Source organism: Heloderma suspectum, chromosome 6 (genome assembly GCF_057233095.1).
Source record: "Heloderma suspectum isolate Gila_16-S chromosome 6, 16-S_ref, whole genome shotgun sequence".
In the NCBI taxonomy this organism is placed as follows: Eukaryota; Metazoa; Chordata; class Lepidosauria; order Squamata; family Helodermatidae; genus Heloderma; species Heloderma suspectum.
In genome coordinates, this window is record NC_139463.1 from 1,396,854 (window position 1) to 1,414,499 (window position 17,646).

The window sequence follows — 17,646 nt, forward strand, 5'->3', positions numbered from 1 at the left end:
GGAGAAGAGCTGGTGGGCCTCACCCAGTTTCCAGCGACCCATGTAGTACAGCTGGGTGCTCAGCAGCATCGTGGAGAGGATGTGGATGACGGAGAAGACAATCCAGAAGGCCATGTTGCCCTTGCCAAAGACCTGGGAGAGGGAGCACGACTGTGATTATTCTGACTCTTGTTTCTATGCTGCCCAACAGCCAAAGCTCGCTGGGTGGCTTGCAAAAGATGACACCCTCAAGAAGACAACATAAAACCTAACATAAAAACCAATTACAGGCAAAAAAGTATTTAACACAATCAACAGAAATCCCAGGACTAGTTAATTTTATCAGATGTTGTTAAATGCCTAGGAGTAGAGGCAAGTCTTAGTCTGGAGCTGAAAGGATAACAATGCGGGTGCCAGGCAGGCTGCACTGTGGAGAGTGTTCCACAACTGGGGGCCATCACTGAGAAGGCCCGCTCCCTTGTTGCCACCTTCCGGGCCTCCCTCAGAGGAGGCACCTGGAAGAGGGCCTCCAGATGGCAACCATGGTGCATAGGTGGGTTCAAACTGAGTTGGGGGCTCCATGGTCCCAATCCATGTAAGGCTTCATAGGTCAAAACCAGCATCTTGAACTGGACTTGCAAACATAGAGGCAGCCACTGCAAGCAGGCCAGAATTGGTGTTATATGCTCCTGTTATCAATCTGGCTGCTGCACTGTGTACAAGCTATAGCTTTGGAACCGTCTTCAAGGGCAGCCCCATGTGGAGTGCATTACAGTAATCTAACTTGGAGGTTACTGGAGCACAGACTTCTGAGGCCAGTTATCCATGTCCAGATAGGAGTGTAGCTGGGCCACCAACCAAAGCTAGCTGAAGGCATGCCATGCCACCAAGGCTACCTTAGCCTCCAGCAACAGAGATGGGTCAAGGAGAACCCCCCAAGCTATGAACCTGCTCCTTCAGGGGGAGTGCAACCCCATCTGTTATGTATTTGTGGGAGGAAAATGCAGAACAGGACACATGGGGGAGGGAGTGGGTTGAGAATGGGGCACCGGATAGCCTATCTTAAGGAGCGCCTCCAGCAGCACCAGATAGGCCGCTTAACAAGAGCAGCCTCGGATGGCCTTCTCTCTGTCCCATCAGCTAGGACAGCTAGACTGGTGGGGACGAGGGAGAGGGCCTTTTCTGTGGTGGCCCCCACTCTGTGGAACTCCCTCCCTAGGGAACTCCGCCATGCCCCCTCTTTAATGAGCTTCCGTTGTGCATTAAAAACGTGGTTGTTCAGGCAGGCATTTGGGGTGGGTTAGGGTATTTTAGAAAATGTTTTTATTGTAGAATTATATTGTTTTAAACTGTTTTATTGTATGTTGTACATCGCCCAGAGTGGCTGGGTGACCAGCCAGATGGGCGATTAATAAATTTAATAATAATAATAATAATAATAATAATAATAATAATTTTCTGACACTCCACCCCTGGGTTATCAGTATCCTAGCAGGAAATCAGAGGGTGGGGGGAAAGGAGCAAGCGGGCCGGCTCACACGACACGAGGGTGCTTAATCAGCCATGGTGGCTTGCCAATGACTCCTGTGTGTGCTGCCTGATCTCCCGAGATAGCCTCGCCGGGTGCGGCTTGTTGTCATGTCTGAACCCAGCAGGAGCGGGTGGTTGGCGTGGTTAAGAAACCACCCAGCAACCGCAGGACAGGCCTGGGGTTGCCACCCCAGCCTGACAGGTTTGGACGTCATAACAAGCTGCACCTGGAGGGTGAACTGCATGGCACTCGCGGGTCGGTTAACAAGCCACCATGGCTCATCGACCACCCTTGCGTCATGCAAGCCCAGTCAGCGGCTTCTGCAATGGGGTTACTCGGGCAGGGAGCATTCTGCAATGACCTCCCTAGGTCATTGGTGCCATCGTCGTACTGCTCTGACAGTCAGGACGTTTTTCCTGATGTTCAGCCGGAATCTGGCTTCCTGAAACTTGAGCCCATGATTCTGTGTCCTGCACTCTAGGCTGATCGAGAAGAGATCCGGGCCATGTGAGAGAGCAGCAAGCCCCTAGGACAGAGGGGGGCAACCTGATGCTCCCCAGATGTTTCGGGCTACAACCCCCATGACCCCTGGCCATGCTGGCTGGGGCTGATGGGGGTTCTAGTCCCAAACACCTGGAGGGTGCCAGATTGCCTACTCCCGCTGCCCCGGAGGCCCCTTTCCTGGCCACTGTCCTCCGCACAGCTAGCTGGCTTCATGCCACTCACCACCCCCACGACGGAGAAGAAGATGACAACGGCCAGGCAGGCATAGGCGCTGTAGGCGCTGGCGTTGATGTCTGGGTGCCGCTTCTGGTACAGCTTCAGCATGCACAACCCAGCAATCATGTACATGAACGAGGTGTCTGCGAGGGAGAAAGCAGCGGTGTGGCGGTCGGCATGGGAAGGCTCCAGGGTGGCGATGCAGTGCCCTCTGCGCACAGGCAAGACGGCCCTCCTGTGGCCATCTCTCCACACGCACCAAGGCTAAGCCCTGGCTGAACATCTGAGGCAGGCTTCCCTAGAGAGATGCAGGCCGCTGGAGCCCTTTGCTCTGCAGGGCCTTTCCTGCAGCCTCCCCCACGCCCTCTCAGTCGCACTTCTCAGGCAATACTCACCGAACTGGAAGTTGGTGTAGTTGGGGCAGACGTGGTAGCAGGCGCTGAGGAGACCCTCCATCATGAGGGCTGTGCCCATGGCGTAGAAGAGGCCAAAGTGCTTCGGGATGCCACACTCCTGGGAGAAGGCAGGATGCCCCCATCTCAGGGGGGGCAACACCCTTCCCCACTGCCTTGCCTGCCCCACTTCCAGCGAAGTGGCATGTGGCTGCGGCCCTCCCCTCACTCACACACTGCCCCCGCAAGAGCTGTCCATGAGCCCTGCTCCCAAGGCTCACTGCACAAGGGAGGGGGGGGGAGGAATACGCGCCCCAAAGCCCATCCGTGTGCATGCACGGCCCTGGTTCAGAAGGCAGGCCTGGCCTCGTGAGGGTAGCTCCCGCCAAGGGCGCCATGAGCAGGGCCTCAGGATTGGGGCAGCTGCATCTTCAGCCTCCATTCTAACTCCCTGTTTGAATACGCCTAAGGCAGGGGATCGGGGAGGGGAACAAGGGTGTCCCAGGGCAGCAGAGGCAAAAGAGGGGCTTGCAAAGTTGGAGGTGATGTACAGCATCTGGGCAGGGGGAGGATACGGAGGATTGCCCCCCATCACTTACCACAGCCTGCAGATCATTGCGCATCAACGCCCGGTTGTAGCTGATCTCGCGCTGCAGGATGATGAGCAGGAAGAGCAGCCCCAGCAGGATGTAGCCCAGGTTGCTGAGGATGTTGTTGAAAGCGCTGGGGAGAAGAAGGAACAAGTGTGGGCAGGCATCAGCACACCACGGAAGCAGAGAGGCCCTCCCATCCTCGGCTCCGCTGGGCCCACACAGAGATGGTGCCCCCCAGCTCTGGGCCGGGCCTGGCCCTCCATACCTGAGGTTGCCCAGGGGGTGGGCACACAGGAAGTTATAGTAGCAAATGTCTTGGTTCCCGGTCACGTTGACCACCTGCCCAAAGCAAGGGGAATGTGCGTGTGTGTGTGTGTGAGAGAGAGAGAGAGAGAGAGAGACGGAGAGCGTAATCAGTGCTGGGGCTGGGACTGGCAGGCTGGCTCGGCCCTCCACCCCACACCTGCGTGGGCTGCCTGGGGACGGGAGCTCAGAGCCAGGAGACCTGGGTCATGGTGACACAGGGGAGGGGCTGAGCTTTCCAGCTGCGGCACAGCTAACTGCCGGCACACCCAGGATGGCACACAGGACTACCAGGCTCCTGGCGCCCATATGCTGCCCAGGGAGGTCCCCAGTGTGGGCAGCGCCAAGGAGATGGCTAGGAGGGCTTCTGGTACCGTCTGGTAGGTGATGACCAACTGGATGACCGGCAGGGCATAGAACACAGCAATGGTGGCGATGTTCCTGCAGGAGACAGAACGGGGGGGCGTGTGGACAAACGGCTGCGCAGCTCCACTGGAGGCCCTCTGCAGGGGCTCCGCTTGGCACATGCCCCAGGCAGGACTGGAAGGTGAAAAAGCAGCACAGGCAGAGCACCAAGGATTGGGGGGCGAGGGGGGCTCACGACAGCCCCTGGAGTTCTCCCCTCCCCCATGCCTAGCCCCTCTCACCAGAAGTAAATCTGATATTTCTTCCGCAGCACCCGCTTGTCTTTGCGGGCCAGATCCGCCACGTACAGGTACTTCTGCAAGGAGACGGGAGGCGCAGGTGTGAACTACGCTGGGGGCCAGCACCCCCTCCCCACACAGAGAGACAAGCTTGGTCCAAGGTCTGCACGGAGGGCCAGCCCCTCCAAGCCCCGAGACCCCTCCAGGGGCTCCCCCCATTCACAGTACTGAACCACCATCTAGCCTGCCCCGTCCCAAGGGCAGGCCCCCCCCCATGAACAGAGAGCGCCAGCGCAGGGGGCCTGCAGCTAGCCGGCGAGAGGCCCGAGGAGCGAGCGAGCTAGGCCTAGGCAGCGCGCCCGGCCACGTGCTCCGCCCCCCCCCGCCTCTACAGCGTATCGTCAAGGGCAGCAGGACGGCCGAGCCAACACCATCAGGAGCAGAGCTGCCAACGTGCCCCCTGCCTCCCCGAGGCACCTTGGTGCGGATGACGTTCTTGTCCGAGGCAATGTCAGCCAGCGTGTCATAGTCGTCCTCTTCCACGGAGCTCAGCGAGTCAAGCCGTGGGCGCCCTGCCACGTTCTCTAGGGAGCGGTCTGCGGGCAGGGTGGGCCAGTGTCACTGCCAGGGCACGGGGGGCACCTCTCCTGTGGCCCCCATGGCCAGCTGGCCTGCCAGGCACCTCCATGCACCCCGGGGACACCCAGCCCAGCATCCTGCGAGTCTCGGTGAGTCTTGGGGGGCCTCTGGCAGCCCTTGGAGCAACGGGCAATGGCCAGCCCAGCCCCAAGCCCTCGGATTACCGATGAAGCTGACCTAGCCACCCAGTTCTGTGGGGCATACAGCTTGGGGTACAGGGTCGGCACACAGCCACGGGGCCAGGGACAGCCCCACTGCACGAGCCAAGAGCCCTGCTGCAAACCCAGCTCTGCCCACTGCCACAGAGAAGGCCACCCTGCCTTCCATATATGCTCCTCCCCTTCCCCGGAGCAGCGATCACCCTGCTCTGGAAGCCCAACCCATGAAATTTCCTGGCCCGGGGCGGGCGGGGGGAGCATCATGCAGATCGCCTCCATCTTTGTGAGCTTTCTGAGGGGGCTTTGCTTCCCCAGGCTCAGTCCAAAGCAGAACAAGCACACACAGCCCCCAGCGGCCGCAGGAATCCAAATTAATCCACAAGGCTGGGAGACGAAGGCTGCGCCCCCATGTCCTTGGGCCAATGTAGCCTGCCCCACCCCTCTTAGGCTTAGTGGCTCACACATGCAGCCCCTCAGAAAGCTGCAGCATGCTCACGGGGGAGCAGCAAGGTGGGGGTGCCTTTGCATCAGATTTCTGGAGCCCCAGCCAGGGAGCAGCAACGTCAGGCTTCCGTATACTCTGTGCGTCACTGAAATTGCAAAAAACCCCACCCCCAAAGCCAAACTGCACCACAAAGCAACCCAGATATCTCATGGAAATTGGCATGCATCTGTTCATGGGGCATGATTTGCTCCATGGGAGGGCCAACGGAGCTGCGCAGAGCACCGAAGTCCTGCTGAGCTCCCTACCAGCTTCTCAGTGCCGCTCCCTGGGACTCAGCCCTGGAATGTGCGACGCAGTACCGAGGAGCAGAGGAAGTGGCCTTGGTCCGAGTCAGGCCCCCCTTGGTCCATCTCGCCCAGGACTGTCGACACGGACTGGCAGCAGCAGCAGCCCTGGGCTGCAGGTGGGAAACTTGCCTTGCCCTACCTGGAGTTGCCGGGGATCGAACCTGGGACCTTCTCCATGCAAAGCAGATGCTCTTCCACTGAGCTTCTGAAGAAGAGGGTGCTGCAAAGCATGTGAAGAGGGCATTCCTTGCACCACAGAGTAGCCACAGCCACGTCTCACACTGCTAGGATTTGGGGTGGGCGGGGGGAGCTGGCTTCTAGGGACGTCAGTGGGGCTGAGGCAGGCTTAAGCCCCCTGCCGTATACCTGCACGTTTAAGCTCCATCCAGCTAATGCCCACATTTGTGAGTTTATCTCCCCAAGCCATCAGGGCTACAAGCTTGATTAATAAATAAACAAAATAAAAATGACGACAATGATAATGATAATAGGAGTAACTGGAAGCTCTTCGCAGCAGAGCACAGCGCACACAGAGGCCTGGCTAAAGCGCTCCCCTTCCCGGCCAGGTGGCGAAACCACCGCAAGGGTCTGGCGCCAGGAATCCGATGCCCGACGGGAGTGATTGGGCCCTCTGGCTCCCCTCTGCCAGCATCTACCCATAGCAATGGCCCAGTGTCTCTGGCGGCGCTGGCACACATCTGGCCCTTGAAAGGAAAGCCAAGAGTCACGCTGAGGGGCCAGCGCTCTGGGCCTGCTGCAGGAGCCCCAGCCCTGTCCGGCAAGAACGCTTCCCCAAGCAATGCCTGCAGCCCACGGCTCAAGCGAGTCCCAGCTCACCCGGGCACCACCCTTCCTTTCCGAGGAGACAGCACACACGCAGAGGCCCACAAGTCCCAGGCCTCTCGGGGAAGGAGTTTCATCTCGGCGCGCCGGGCGCTGGCTAGCCCGGCAAAGCGCTCACCCGTGTAACCGTAGGAGGCTTCCGTGGAGAGCAGGCTGTCCGTGACGTTTCCAGTGCTGGCCGTGGAACTGTCGTCTGCAACAGCCATGGGAGCGCACGCCTGAGCGAGCAACGCAGCGAGAGACGCGGAGGGCAGGCATGTGCTGGGGAGGAGGGGACCCCCCACCCCTGCAGCATCTTCCTCATCCCCTGCCCCCCCAGAAGCGCTGGGCAAGCTGGCAGGGGAGAGCCAGTCCGCCTTGGCACCACAGGTCTGTGCCCAGCGGCACCAGTACCCACAGCACAGGCGGGATGAGAGACTCCGGGGGAGGCAGCCTCTGAGCCTGGCACTCACCGAAGGAGCCGTAACTGTAGCCGTTGTACGGTGGGCGTCCCAGGAACGCATCTGGGGTAATGCGGGGGTGTCCTGCAACAAGCCACCGCACAGCCCTCAGCGGCTGCGGAGAAGGGGGCTGGGCAAGGGCACAGGGGCGCACAAAAGCTATTGTGCCTCTGCGGCCCCCTCCTCAGTGGGGGGAGCAGCCAGGAGGAAGAGCTTCGAGAGCAGCCAAGGGGCGCTGGCGCAGTGGGCCGCCTGCCTCCCAACCGCTCTGCCCTCAGCTGGCTTCTCATGTCCATAACCATGTGGGGCAAGAGCAGCCCCACGGCACAGCACCGGGGCTCCTGGGAAGGGGTGGGAGCCTGCACCCAAGATCCCCTCCCGGCACGAAAGAGCCAGAGAACTCCAAGTTAGGAAGTGAGGAAAAGAAGGAGACGTGGTGCTTACCCAGCAGAGAAGCTGCATGAGGGGTGCCCCAGAACAGGGAGAAGCAAGAGAGAGAGAGAGAGAGAGAGAGAGAGAGAGACAGCGCAATTTACCAACATAAACCAGAACTCAGTTGCCAGATGGGGTCACGGCACAGCTGCCTGATACGGCACACCTCCCTGGGCCTACCAGCCAAAGAGCCCCAGCTTGGCCCTGAAAGGCCCAAGCCACTTCTGGCTAGCAGGCAGGAGCTGAAACAAGATGGGGAGCGGCACACTTGCGAGTGTCAATCCCCTGCAGCACGAGAAAGTTGGAGGTGCCCCGAGGTGTTAAGGAGCACAGATGTGTCCCCATCCATGCTGGAACAGACAGAGGCTGTGCACAGGGGCAATTCCATGCAGGGAGGATTTGGAGTGGGAACTTCTGTCCAGCCCTCTAGTTGTTGCTTCACCACCGGGCAGCCAAAGCTCCCTTGCCCCAGACTTCCCCATCACGTACCAGTTTCAGTACTGGGCGTGTCCATGGCAGCCAAGGGCCCCAGCTGCTGCTGCTGCTTCTGTTGCCTGCAGAGTAATTCACAGCCTCAGGGAGCCATCTCCTCTGGAGAGAGCGCACCCTCCCCCCTCCCCAAGCCCATGGAGGAGAGCAGAGGGTGTCTGTGATGGTTTGAGGCCTACAGAGGCAAAAGGAAAAATGGTCAGGCTTAGAGGCCTGGAGTTTTCTGCTGGGAGGGGGTAACCCTGAGAAGAGTAGTTTCATTTCTCTGGTGAAGTTTCTATTTCAATTCTCCACTTAGGTTTCATTTCTTCAGGTCTGAAGCAGTACTTTCAGTTTTGAGGGAGGCAGATATGTAAAGAGTGAGAGAGAGAGCCATTAAGAGCAGACAGACAGCCAGAGCCTGCAGTGAGAGCAGAGTCTAAAGAGTGAGCAAGAAGCAGCAGCCTGGAGAAGTCTCAGGCCAGCTAGGGTAAAGGAACTTGCATTTTGCAAATTTTCTTTTCTTTTAATGCCTTTTGTATCACTCAGCTCTATTGTGTAAACACCTTTAGTTGTGATTTGCTTGCTTTAATTTACTGGTAAACTGTTGTGGTCAAACACCAACTGACTGGTGTGTCAATCACCCCACATCTACAACCTAAACCCCATATTATTGGAAAGGGGAAGTGTAAAAGAAGGAAGGTGGAGCTCTTGAGGAGGCAGGAGATCCTTCAGCGATTGCCAGGGGGTCCAGGTCATAAGGGGAACCTTGACAGTGTCCAAGCTGGCTCTTGGCTGGTTTCTGGCAGGCATGGGTTGGACGTCTGTCCCTCCAGAGAGGTGGATCCCTCTGCCCCAGAGATGGGGATTTCAGGAGGCACGAAGGACCGCAGAATCACAGAAGGACCATGCTAAGGGAGGCGACCCAAAGGCTACTTGGCCTATGCCATTGTTGTGAAGCTGTACTACCCAGCTGCCAGCCCACCACAGGTCAACCCAGGCAGAGAAAATGAGTCCAGACAACTCTCACAAGGGAGCCAAAGTGTATACAGAGATCCTGGGCACCTGGAGGGGTGGGGCAGCTTGCCGCAAGGACTCTCCCAGGCCAATGGGTGGCCAGGCCACCTGACTTGAGGACATGACAGCGGAGACAGTGACCTCTGCGTGGCTGTAACACCAGACTATTCTCAGTGGAGAGGACAGGCAGCGGAAGCACCACATTACCTAGGGGCTGGAGGGCAGGACTCACCTCCAGTTCTCCCAGCAGGCAATGAGCACCGTCAGCACGTAGAAGGAGAGGAAGACCCCCAGGCCAAAAAGCATCCCGCTCAAGTAGGCCTGTGCTGCAGGGAAGGAGAAGGAGAGACCTTGCAGAGGGGCAGCAGGGGATGCTGGAGTCTGATGGGAGGGCCAAGTGGACTCAGGCACAGCGGACAATGAGGCAAACCCCTTAAAGCCCTATTCCTGAGTGACAAGTGGGTCTCCTGCTGACATCCACCAAGCTTACCACTGGCTCCCCCAGAAGGCCGATGCTTCCTCCGCAGGCTGCATGCCCTTTTCTGCCGTTTACCTGCACCTGATGGGTGCTTCTTGAAAAAGGATAGCGCCCCCCCCCCCCCGATTCCAGCAGGGCCTGGGCCGTTTCTGTACAGCACCCACCACACTACACTGGGAACTACATGGAAGAAGTAGTACAGTACCAGGCCAGGATGGGAGTGGCAGCAGGCCCAGCCTCTCCCCAACCAGGGCTGTCCTTCCTTCCTTCCTTCCTTCCTTCCTCCCTCCCTTGCCCAAATGGGCTCAGATGCCACTCAGCGCTACTCACAGCTGACAGCTGGCGACACCACCACGTCCAGTGTCTTCTGGCGGTTGCCTTGATCGACAGGCTCGTCTAGATGGACAAGAAGGCCTGGATTGGCCAACCTGGAAAGCAGCACAGACCCCAATCCACACCCCTCCCCCCAGGGCAGGGCTCTACCTGCCTGCCCTCCCAAAATCCACACCCTTCCTGAACAACACAGGCCTTGCTTTCGGCTCCCCTGGAACCTCCTCTTGGGAGCTCCCTGCACCCAGACTCCGGGTTGGGAGGCCTGCTTTCATCCTTTAAGTCAGCATGGAACCCATTTCCTCCTATGGTGATTTGTTATCTATGCAGGAACTGGTGCACACACAGCTCCCTGGAAGTGCTCTTAATGCAGGCCTGGAAAAGGGTGTCTGCTAAGTCAAGGAAGCAGGGGGAGGCCAAGCTGTACGTAAAGGGAACAGGGCACAGTTAATTCACAGTGCCCGAGCACCGCAATCCTCCAAGACCTCCGCCTTTGTTCCACACTCTTCTAGAAGAGTGCCCCCAAAGACTCTCCAGGTGTTTATTGTGCAGGGCCTACTCCTGGCTTGTTGTAGCATTACTGATTACCCTCCCATCTCCCCCCTGCCCCAAACCTTAGTAGTTTGAAATATGGCTTTACTGCATCCTCATGCAGTGCCACTTATTCATCTGCCCCACATCTCCGGCAACAAAATGCTTTACTGGGATACAGCAAAAATAGCAGTACAAGAAAACAATACACCATACTCACAAAACATTTAAACAGGAAAACCCCCAGAGCAGACAAGATTCTAGAATGCACAACGAAGCAAGCCCAGAAAGTTAAAGTGGTTAAGGGCAACCCTGTTCTGAAGATATGCTGGCCAAGGGCGGCAGGATATGCCGGTGCAACACCAGATATACAACACAAACACCAGCACACCTCTTCATATGTGCCAGGAGGCCACTCTGCCAGTGCGTCTGCTACACTGGCAAAAAGAAGCTGGTAGAAGAGCCAAGTAAGATGGAGTCACTAGCAGGAAGGGGGATGCTGGATCCTACCCCTCCAGACCACAATCCCACCTCCACCAAGAGTGCACATTTTGTGCGCCGATGCTGGACCTAGGAGCATCCCAGACTATGCCCCTGCAGGCCGGGGGGGGGGACGCGAGAGGCCTCCCTGCACACAGAGATCTCCAGCGAGGCTCCTCCGCGCCCTGAAGAGACCCCGTAGGCCCCTTGCTTCTCCTCTCCTGGAAAGGCAAGGGGTGTGGCGAGCGGCTACTCTTTCAAGGTGCTTCCGGCGCTTTGAGGTGGCAGCCATGGAGGCCCCCTTGGGAAAGGCGAGAGGGGCGTGTGGAACAGCTTCCTCAGGAGCCGCTGCTTCAAAGCACCAGGAGCACCGTGGAGGAGCAGCGGCAAAGAGGACGCTGCTCTGTCTTGTGCGTGTCGGCGGGGGGGGCGTGAGTGGGGCAGATGGACCCACTGCTGCCATGGGCCCCCTGGGAACTTTCCTGGGTGGCAGTCTGGCCCTCAAGCCAAACAATATTCCCCACCCCTGCTTCAGAGCGAGCTCATTTCCACCCCCACCCGCCGAACCACACCACTAACCAAGCCTCCACCTTGTCAGGATTTTGTCACGGACACCATCTGGTGGCATCATGAACAGAGACAAAGCACCAAGCAGCAGGGCTCAAGCGGAAGCTGCCCACCCAGCTCCTCCCGCCGTACCTTTGGAGAAGGGGTAGTAATGCAAGGCCCCTCCACACGCCTCGTCTTCGGTCTTCACCACCACCACCACATAGAAACTTTTGCTGGGGAAATCCTTCTTCTGCAGAGTAAAGAGGTGGGGGCGGCGAGACTGGCATCAGGAAGCTTCCATGGACCGCGCTTAAGCACAGGCAGCACAAACGGCCTGAACCAAGACTGACAACGCCCCAACTAGCAGCCTCCGAGGAGACACAGAAGCGGGGACTCCAGACTCCCGCTCCCCGCTGGCTCTTTCTGAATCCCTTAAAAAGGCCACCGTGGGCCAACAGGCAGCTCTTTTCAGGCCAGACTAGGTCTGTGGGCCTCCACACACCAGCCGCTCGCCCAGAAGCTGCAGAGCACCCGGAGGACCTGTGCTCTGATCAGCAAGCCCCTCCTCCCCAGCTGCCATCCCTGGGCAGGGCTTGTCTCCTCAGGCACAACCAAGGGCATCGCCGGCACTGCTAACGGATGCCACCCAACACTGCAGACCTGGCTGGACAGACTGGCTCAGCTGCCCCTGGCCCAGCCCCCAGCAGGCTTGCTGTACCTGGACAGTGATGGCCGCCTTCTTGGTCATGGTCTGGTACACGCCGATGAAAGCCACGTTGTTGTCCAGATCACAGACAGGGCACTGGGCAAGGGAGGAAGCGGCAGAGTCGGCCACTGGGAGGAGGGGCGGGCGCCCAAGGAGGCAGGACCCCTGGGCCCGCTCCTGCCTGCCCCGTGCTTACCAGGATGTCCTGGATGGAAATGACCGAGCAAGGGAAGGCCACTGCGGAGGTCACCTTCACGATGGCCGAGTCCACATCCGCTGGGAACTCGTACTTGAAATACTGCCGGGGACAGAGCGGGGGCATGGCGAACGAGAAGCAGCACCCAGTCCCCTTCCGCCCTGAGTGGAGCACACGGCCCCCTCCGCTGCAGAAGCAACTCGTGCTCCCTCCCCTAGTGCCCATCCGCCCGGGGAAAACAGAATCAGCTGCAGCTCAGCATAGCCCGTGGCGCCTTTGCAAGCCCACCACATGGGGTCCTGGCCTGCACAAGCCGCTCGAGACACAGAAGAGGCCATTTCCTGCCACACAGAGAGGCTGGAAGCAGGCGGGTGGGGAAGAGGGACCGCCACTCAGCTTGCGCAGAGACGGTCCCAGGTTCAGCCAATCCCCGGCACTTCCAGCCGACACGGAGCTCAGGGTGAAGGGGAAGGGGAAGGGAAAGGCAGCAGAGAGCCGCTGCAGCAGACGGACAGATCGCCTGACCTGGCAGAAGGCAGCCTCCCGCCTTCCAAGAGGGACAACCCCACCCCCTGACGAGCCACACCACTCCTGGAGTGCACCCCCACGCCCCAACAGCCAGCCTATGCTTTCTCTCTCCACACCCAGATGCAGAACCCAAGGGTCCTGGCTTCATAATCCGAAAGCCCAGGAGCTCCTCCTTGCACTCACCACCCAGCCCCCCCGGGCCCTCGGCCCTGATCTCAGCAGAGACAGGCTCCCGTGGCAGACTCACCTGGGGCTGGGCTGCCGTGGCATTGAAGCTGAAGTGCTCACCTGTCCTGTGTGGGGGAAAGAGCACAGCCGCGGAGTGGGTGCGCACACGCGCATGCCGGGGAGCGGGGGGACATGCATCAGCAACGCTTAAGCTAACCACAGGGGAGCTGAGGTTGAGTTTGTCTGGAAGCCGCCCGCCCCCCAAACCGAAGGCCCAGCTCCCTAGTTTTACACGGGAGTGGGTGGGCAGGTGAGCTGCAGCTACTCAGGAATAGGAGAGCACTTTGCACATGTTCAGAGAATCCCTTTATTACTTCACAATCCTCTCCACACCCACCCTGGGTGTGTCGTTTCTGAGCGCAGACACAGAGAGCTTGCAGCCCCCCGGCACCCCCTTCCTTGCCCAGCCCTCTACGGTACCTCTTTCCCATTCTGCCTCCAGCAACGGGCACTGCCACTGCCGCCACTGCCTCCCCCTGTGGGCCAGGCTTCCAGCTGAAGGGGGCCTGCCAGAGCAGGGACTGGCTCCTCAGCGCGTCCGGGGGCCGGGGCCCAGCGCCCGGGATGTCAGGCCGTGCTCACCTGAGCACAAAGTTCTCCACACGAGTGACCTGCAGCTGGTAGGAGGCATTGGCTGCTGAAAGCGTGGAAACGTCCACGAAGAAGGATTGTGTCTCGACCTCTTTCTTGGTCGGAGGCTGGCACAGCGTGCGGCTAACATTCTGGTAGAGGTACTTCCGCTGGTACCTGGAGGCCAAGGGAAGCAGGAAGGGCTCAGCACACAGGCCCCGTGCAACAACCAGCCAGCGTGGACTGGGCTACAGGAGACGCACACCTGGCCCCACTCAGCCATGTCAAACCTCCTGGAAATCAGTCCCACCATATCCCACCCCACCCCACCCCAGATGGAGGAGGCATAATTAATTCCCTGCAGGCACACAGTCACTGACCTGGTTCACACATCGACAACCCATAATTTAATTAACCCATGGTTGGTGCCTTACCCAGAGTTAACCCACAATTTGGCTGCCAGACAATCGAGCAAACTGTCGAGCAAACTGTGGGTTGTTTTTTAATTCCTGGGTTGTTTGGTTCCTTTCCCCTTTTCCCACACCCTCCCTGTATCCCACATGTCTTTGCAGCACCGTAGTAGTGGCATGCAGAGCCAACCGCCTCTGTAGCCTGGAAAAAAACCCATGAACAACCCACAATTCATGTATGTTAGCACATAACGCCAACCCATATTTTAAAGAACCCAGAGTTCACAAGCTAACAACAAACCACAGGTGCTCTTTGAGGGTTGTTCAGGATTAACAGCCAATGGTCAACCCATAGTTCTGAGTTCACATGTAATGACAACCCACAATTCAACAACCCATATTGACATAAACCATGGTTTAGCATTATGTTCAAACACAGCCACTTTGTCCTTCTGACATCCACATCACGCAAGCCTGGGGACCAAACAGGACTTGCGAAAGCGACAGCCTGGACAAGTGACCTCTGGAATGTGGCTGGGAGGGCGCTTTGAGAAGGTCAGAAGCTGCAGCACCCAGCCCTCCAGCCAGGAGGACGCCACTTGTGCTGGGGTGGATGAGCTCTGCACCCAGCCCACCCCACTGGCTCCCCAGCCAAACAAAGTGAGGATGCTTCCAGGCAGAGGGCTCCTGGCACTCCCAGTCAAAAGCACTGAGCAGCTATTCCGTCTTTTCCTCCTTAATAACGGATTTATTTTCCGATGATGACAGAGACGGAAGAAGTGGAAGGGAGACACGGGAGGGTTACAAATGGAAGGCCTCAGTGTGGCCTGGACCTCCTGCAAGAGAACACGAACAAGGCAGGGCGATGACCCGATAACGGCCCTGCCTGGAAGCCCCTCCAGCTGAGGGGAGCCCAAGGGGTGTCTGGGGGTCCCACGGTGGGCCTGTTGCCTGGGGAGGAGGGTACTCACAGGCCCCTGAGGATCAACGGCACCTGGAATGACACCACGGCCTCCTTCTGCCTCACCACAAAGAGCACTGGCGTCTCCTTCTGCTCTGAGACCACATTCACTGACACCCGAACTCCCTCAGTCTGCAGGGGAACAAGAGCAAAGGGGGTGGTGAGTTAGGTCTGGGATCCAGCAGTCAAGAAAATGGGGCAGCAGCTGGAGGGTGGGGGAGAAGGACAGAGCCAAGCATGCCTCCTCCTTGCACCTTGCCCCGTGCTCTCCCTAGAGGCAAAGGCACCCGTGAGGCCACCAGCGGACAAGGGCCGTTCCCAACTCCGAAAGAATTAATGTTTGTGCCGAGGAATTGGGAAGACGTCTTCAGCCTCGCACAGGGCTGGCACCTACACGTGGGATGCGGTGGCTAGAATACTTGTAAAAGTATTACTTCCTAGGCTGCAACATTTCAGAATGAGTGAAATCATCTCTCTCTAAGTTTAGCCTCAAAAAACAGGAACGCCACTTGGGGCTGCTGTGGCGTGGGTCTCTTCAGCTGATCACCCTGCTGGGAAGTGCTGCTCTAAGGATTAGCACACCCCTCCCATTCAGCAAAGGAGATCGTTACCTTGTCGTGGTGCTGGAGCCTGAGCACCTCAGTGACGTCGTGAGCTAAACTGTGAAGGGACACCCAAGACGGGAAGGTCATGGCAGAGAGGTCAGACTAAATACAATCCCTGGGGGAGGAAATGGCAACCCACCCCAGTATTCTTGCCATGAAAACTAAATGGATCAGTACAACCAGAGATATGTCGGTATACCATCGGAAGATGGGACTCCCAGGTCGGAAGATGGTCAAAATGCTACTGGGGAGGAACACAGGATAAATGCAACTAGCCCCAGATGTGATGACGCAGCTAGCTCAAAGCCGAAAGGACGGCTAGCAGCCGATGGTGCTAGTGGTGAACGACGAATCCGATGTTCTGAAGATCAACACACCATAGGAACCTGGAATGTAAGATCTATGAGCCAGGGCAAATTGGATGTGGTTACTGGGGAAATGTCAAGATTAAAGATAGACATTCTGGGTGTCAGTGAACTGAAATGGACTGGAATGGGCCACTTCACATCAAATGACCACCAGATCTACTACTGTGGACAAGAGGACCACAGAAGAAATGGAGTAGCCTTCATAATAAATAATAAAGTGGCTAAAGCAGTGCTTGGATACAATCCAAAAAATGACAGAATGATCTCAATTGGAATTCAGAGTAAGCCATTTAACATCACAGTGATCCAAATATACGCCCCAACCACAGATGCTGAAAAAGCAGAAGTAGATCAGTTCTATAGGATCTGCAGCACCTACTGGATAGTATGCCAAAAAAAGAAGTTATTTTCATTAAAGGAGACTGGAATGCTACGGTGGGTAGTCAAACGACACCTGGAATTACAGGCAAGCATGGTCTGGGAAAACAAAATGAAGCAGGACATAGGCTGATAGAATTTTGCCAAGACAACTCACCGTGCATAACAAACACTCTCTTCCAACAGCCTAAGAGACGACTTTATACATGGACTTCACCAGACGGTCGACACCGCAATCAGATTGACTACATCCTTTGTAGCCAAAGGTGGCGGACATCTATGCAGTCAGTAAAAACAAGACCTGGAGCTGATTGTAATTCAGATGACAAACTTCTTATTGCACAATTTAGAATCAGACTAAAGAGAATAGGGAAGACCCACAGATCAGTTAGATATGAGCTCACTAATATTCCTAATGAATATGCAGTGGAGGTGAAGAATAGATTTAAGGGACTAGATTTAGTAGATAGGGTCCCGGAAGAACTATGGACAAAAGTTTGCAACATTGTTCAGGAGGCGGCAACAAAAAATGTCCCAAAGAAAAAGAAAACCAAGAAGGCAAGATGGCTGTCTGCTGAGACACTGGAAGTAGCCCAAGAAAGAAGGAAAGCAAAAGGCAACAGTGATCAGGGGAGATATGCCCAATTAAATGCAAAATTCCAGAGGTTAGCCAAAAGACATAATTATTTTTAAACAAGCAATGCGTGGAAGCGGAAGAAGATAATAGAATAGGAAGGACAAGAGACCTCTTCCAGAAAATTAGAAACAGCGGAGGTAAATTCCAGGCAAAAATGGGTATGATCAAAGATGGCAAGGACCTAACAGAAGCAGAAGAGATCAAGAAAAGGTGGCAAGAATATACGGAAGATCTGTATAGGAAGGATAATAATACTGGGGATAGATTTGACGGTGTGGTCAGTGAGCTAGAGCCAGACATGCTGAAGAGTGAGGTTGAATGGGCCTTAAGAAGCATTGCTAATAACAAGGCAGCAGATGACAATATCCGAGCTGAACTGTTTAATATCTTGCACGATGATGCTGTCAAGGTGATGCATGCCATATGCCAGCAAATTTGCAAAACACAAGAATGGCCAACAGATTGGAAAAAATCAACCTATATCCCCATACCAAAAAAGGGAAGCACCAAAGAATGTTCAAACTATCAAACAGTGGCACTTATTTCACATGCCAGTAAGGTAATGCTCAAGATCTTGCAAGGTAGACTCCAGCAATCCATGGAACGAGAATTGCCAGATGTACCAGCTGGGTTTAGAAAAGGCAGAGGAACTAGAGACCAAATTGCCAATATCTGCTGGATAATGGAGAAAGCCAGGGAGTTTCAGAAAAACATCTATCTCTGTTTTATTGACTATTCTA

The 17,646-nt window shown here is 56.6% G+C and overlaps 1 protein-coding gene across 5 annotated transcripts in view; it reads right to left on the reverse strand.

Annotated features, from left to right (window-relative positions):
• The window catches only part of SIDT2 (SID1 transmembrane family member 2), a 31,097-nt gene that overhangs the window by 9,878 nt on the left and 3,573 nt on the right, over nt 1-17,646 (reverse strand). For 2 of the 5 annotated variants that reach the window (XM_084860576.1, XM_084860574.1), the window contains exons 2-21: nt 14,929-15,050; nt 13,560-13,724; nt 12,997-13,042; nt 12,222-12,323; nt 12,038-12,121; nt 11,470-11,569; nt 9,760-9,825; nt 9,184-9,277; nt 7,956-8,020; nt 7,047-7,118; nt 6,713-6,787; nt 6,408-6,455; nt 4,640-4,758; nt 4,166-4,239; nt 3,893-3,959; nt 3,481-3,554; nt 3,222-3,345; nt 2,626-2,743; nt 2,237-2,373; nt 24-132 (exon numbers count right to left, since the gene is read on the reverse strand). In XM_084860576.1, coding sequence (XP_084716702.1) covers nt 24-132; nt 2,237-2,373; nt 2,626-2,743; nt 3,222-3,345; nt 3,481-3,554; nt 3,893-3,959; nt 4,166-4,239; nt 4,640-4,758; nt 6,408-6,455; nt 6,713-6,787; nt 7,047-7,118; nt 7,956-8,020; nt 9,184-9,277; nt 9,760-9,825; nt 11,470-11,569; nt 12,038-12,121; nt 12,222-12,323; nt 12,997-13,042; nt 13,560-13,724; nt 14,929-15,050 — 1,861 coding nt within the window. The remainder of the gene's footprint in view (nt 1-23; nt 133-2,236; nt 2,374-2,625; nt 2,744-3,221; nt 3,346-3,480; nt 3,555-3,892; nt 3,960-4,165; nt 4,240-4,639; nt 4,759-6,407; nt 6,456-6,712; nt 6,788-7,046; nt 7,119-7,955; nt 8,021-9,183; nt 9,278-9,759; nt 9,826-11,469; nt 11,570-12,037; nt 12,122-12,221; nt 12,324-12,996; nt 13,043-13,559; nt 13,725-14,928; nt 15,051-17,646) is intronic. The other 3 variants (XM_084860577.1, XM_084860575.1, XM_084860578.1) reach the window with 2 other exon arrangements.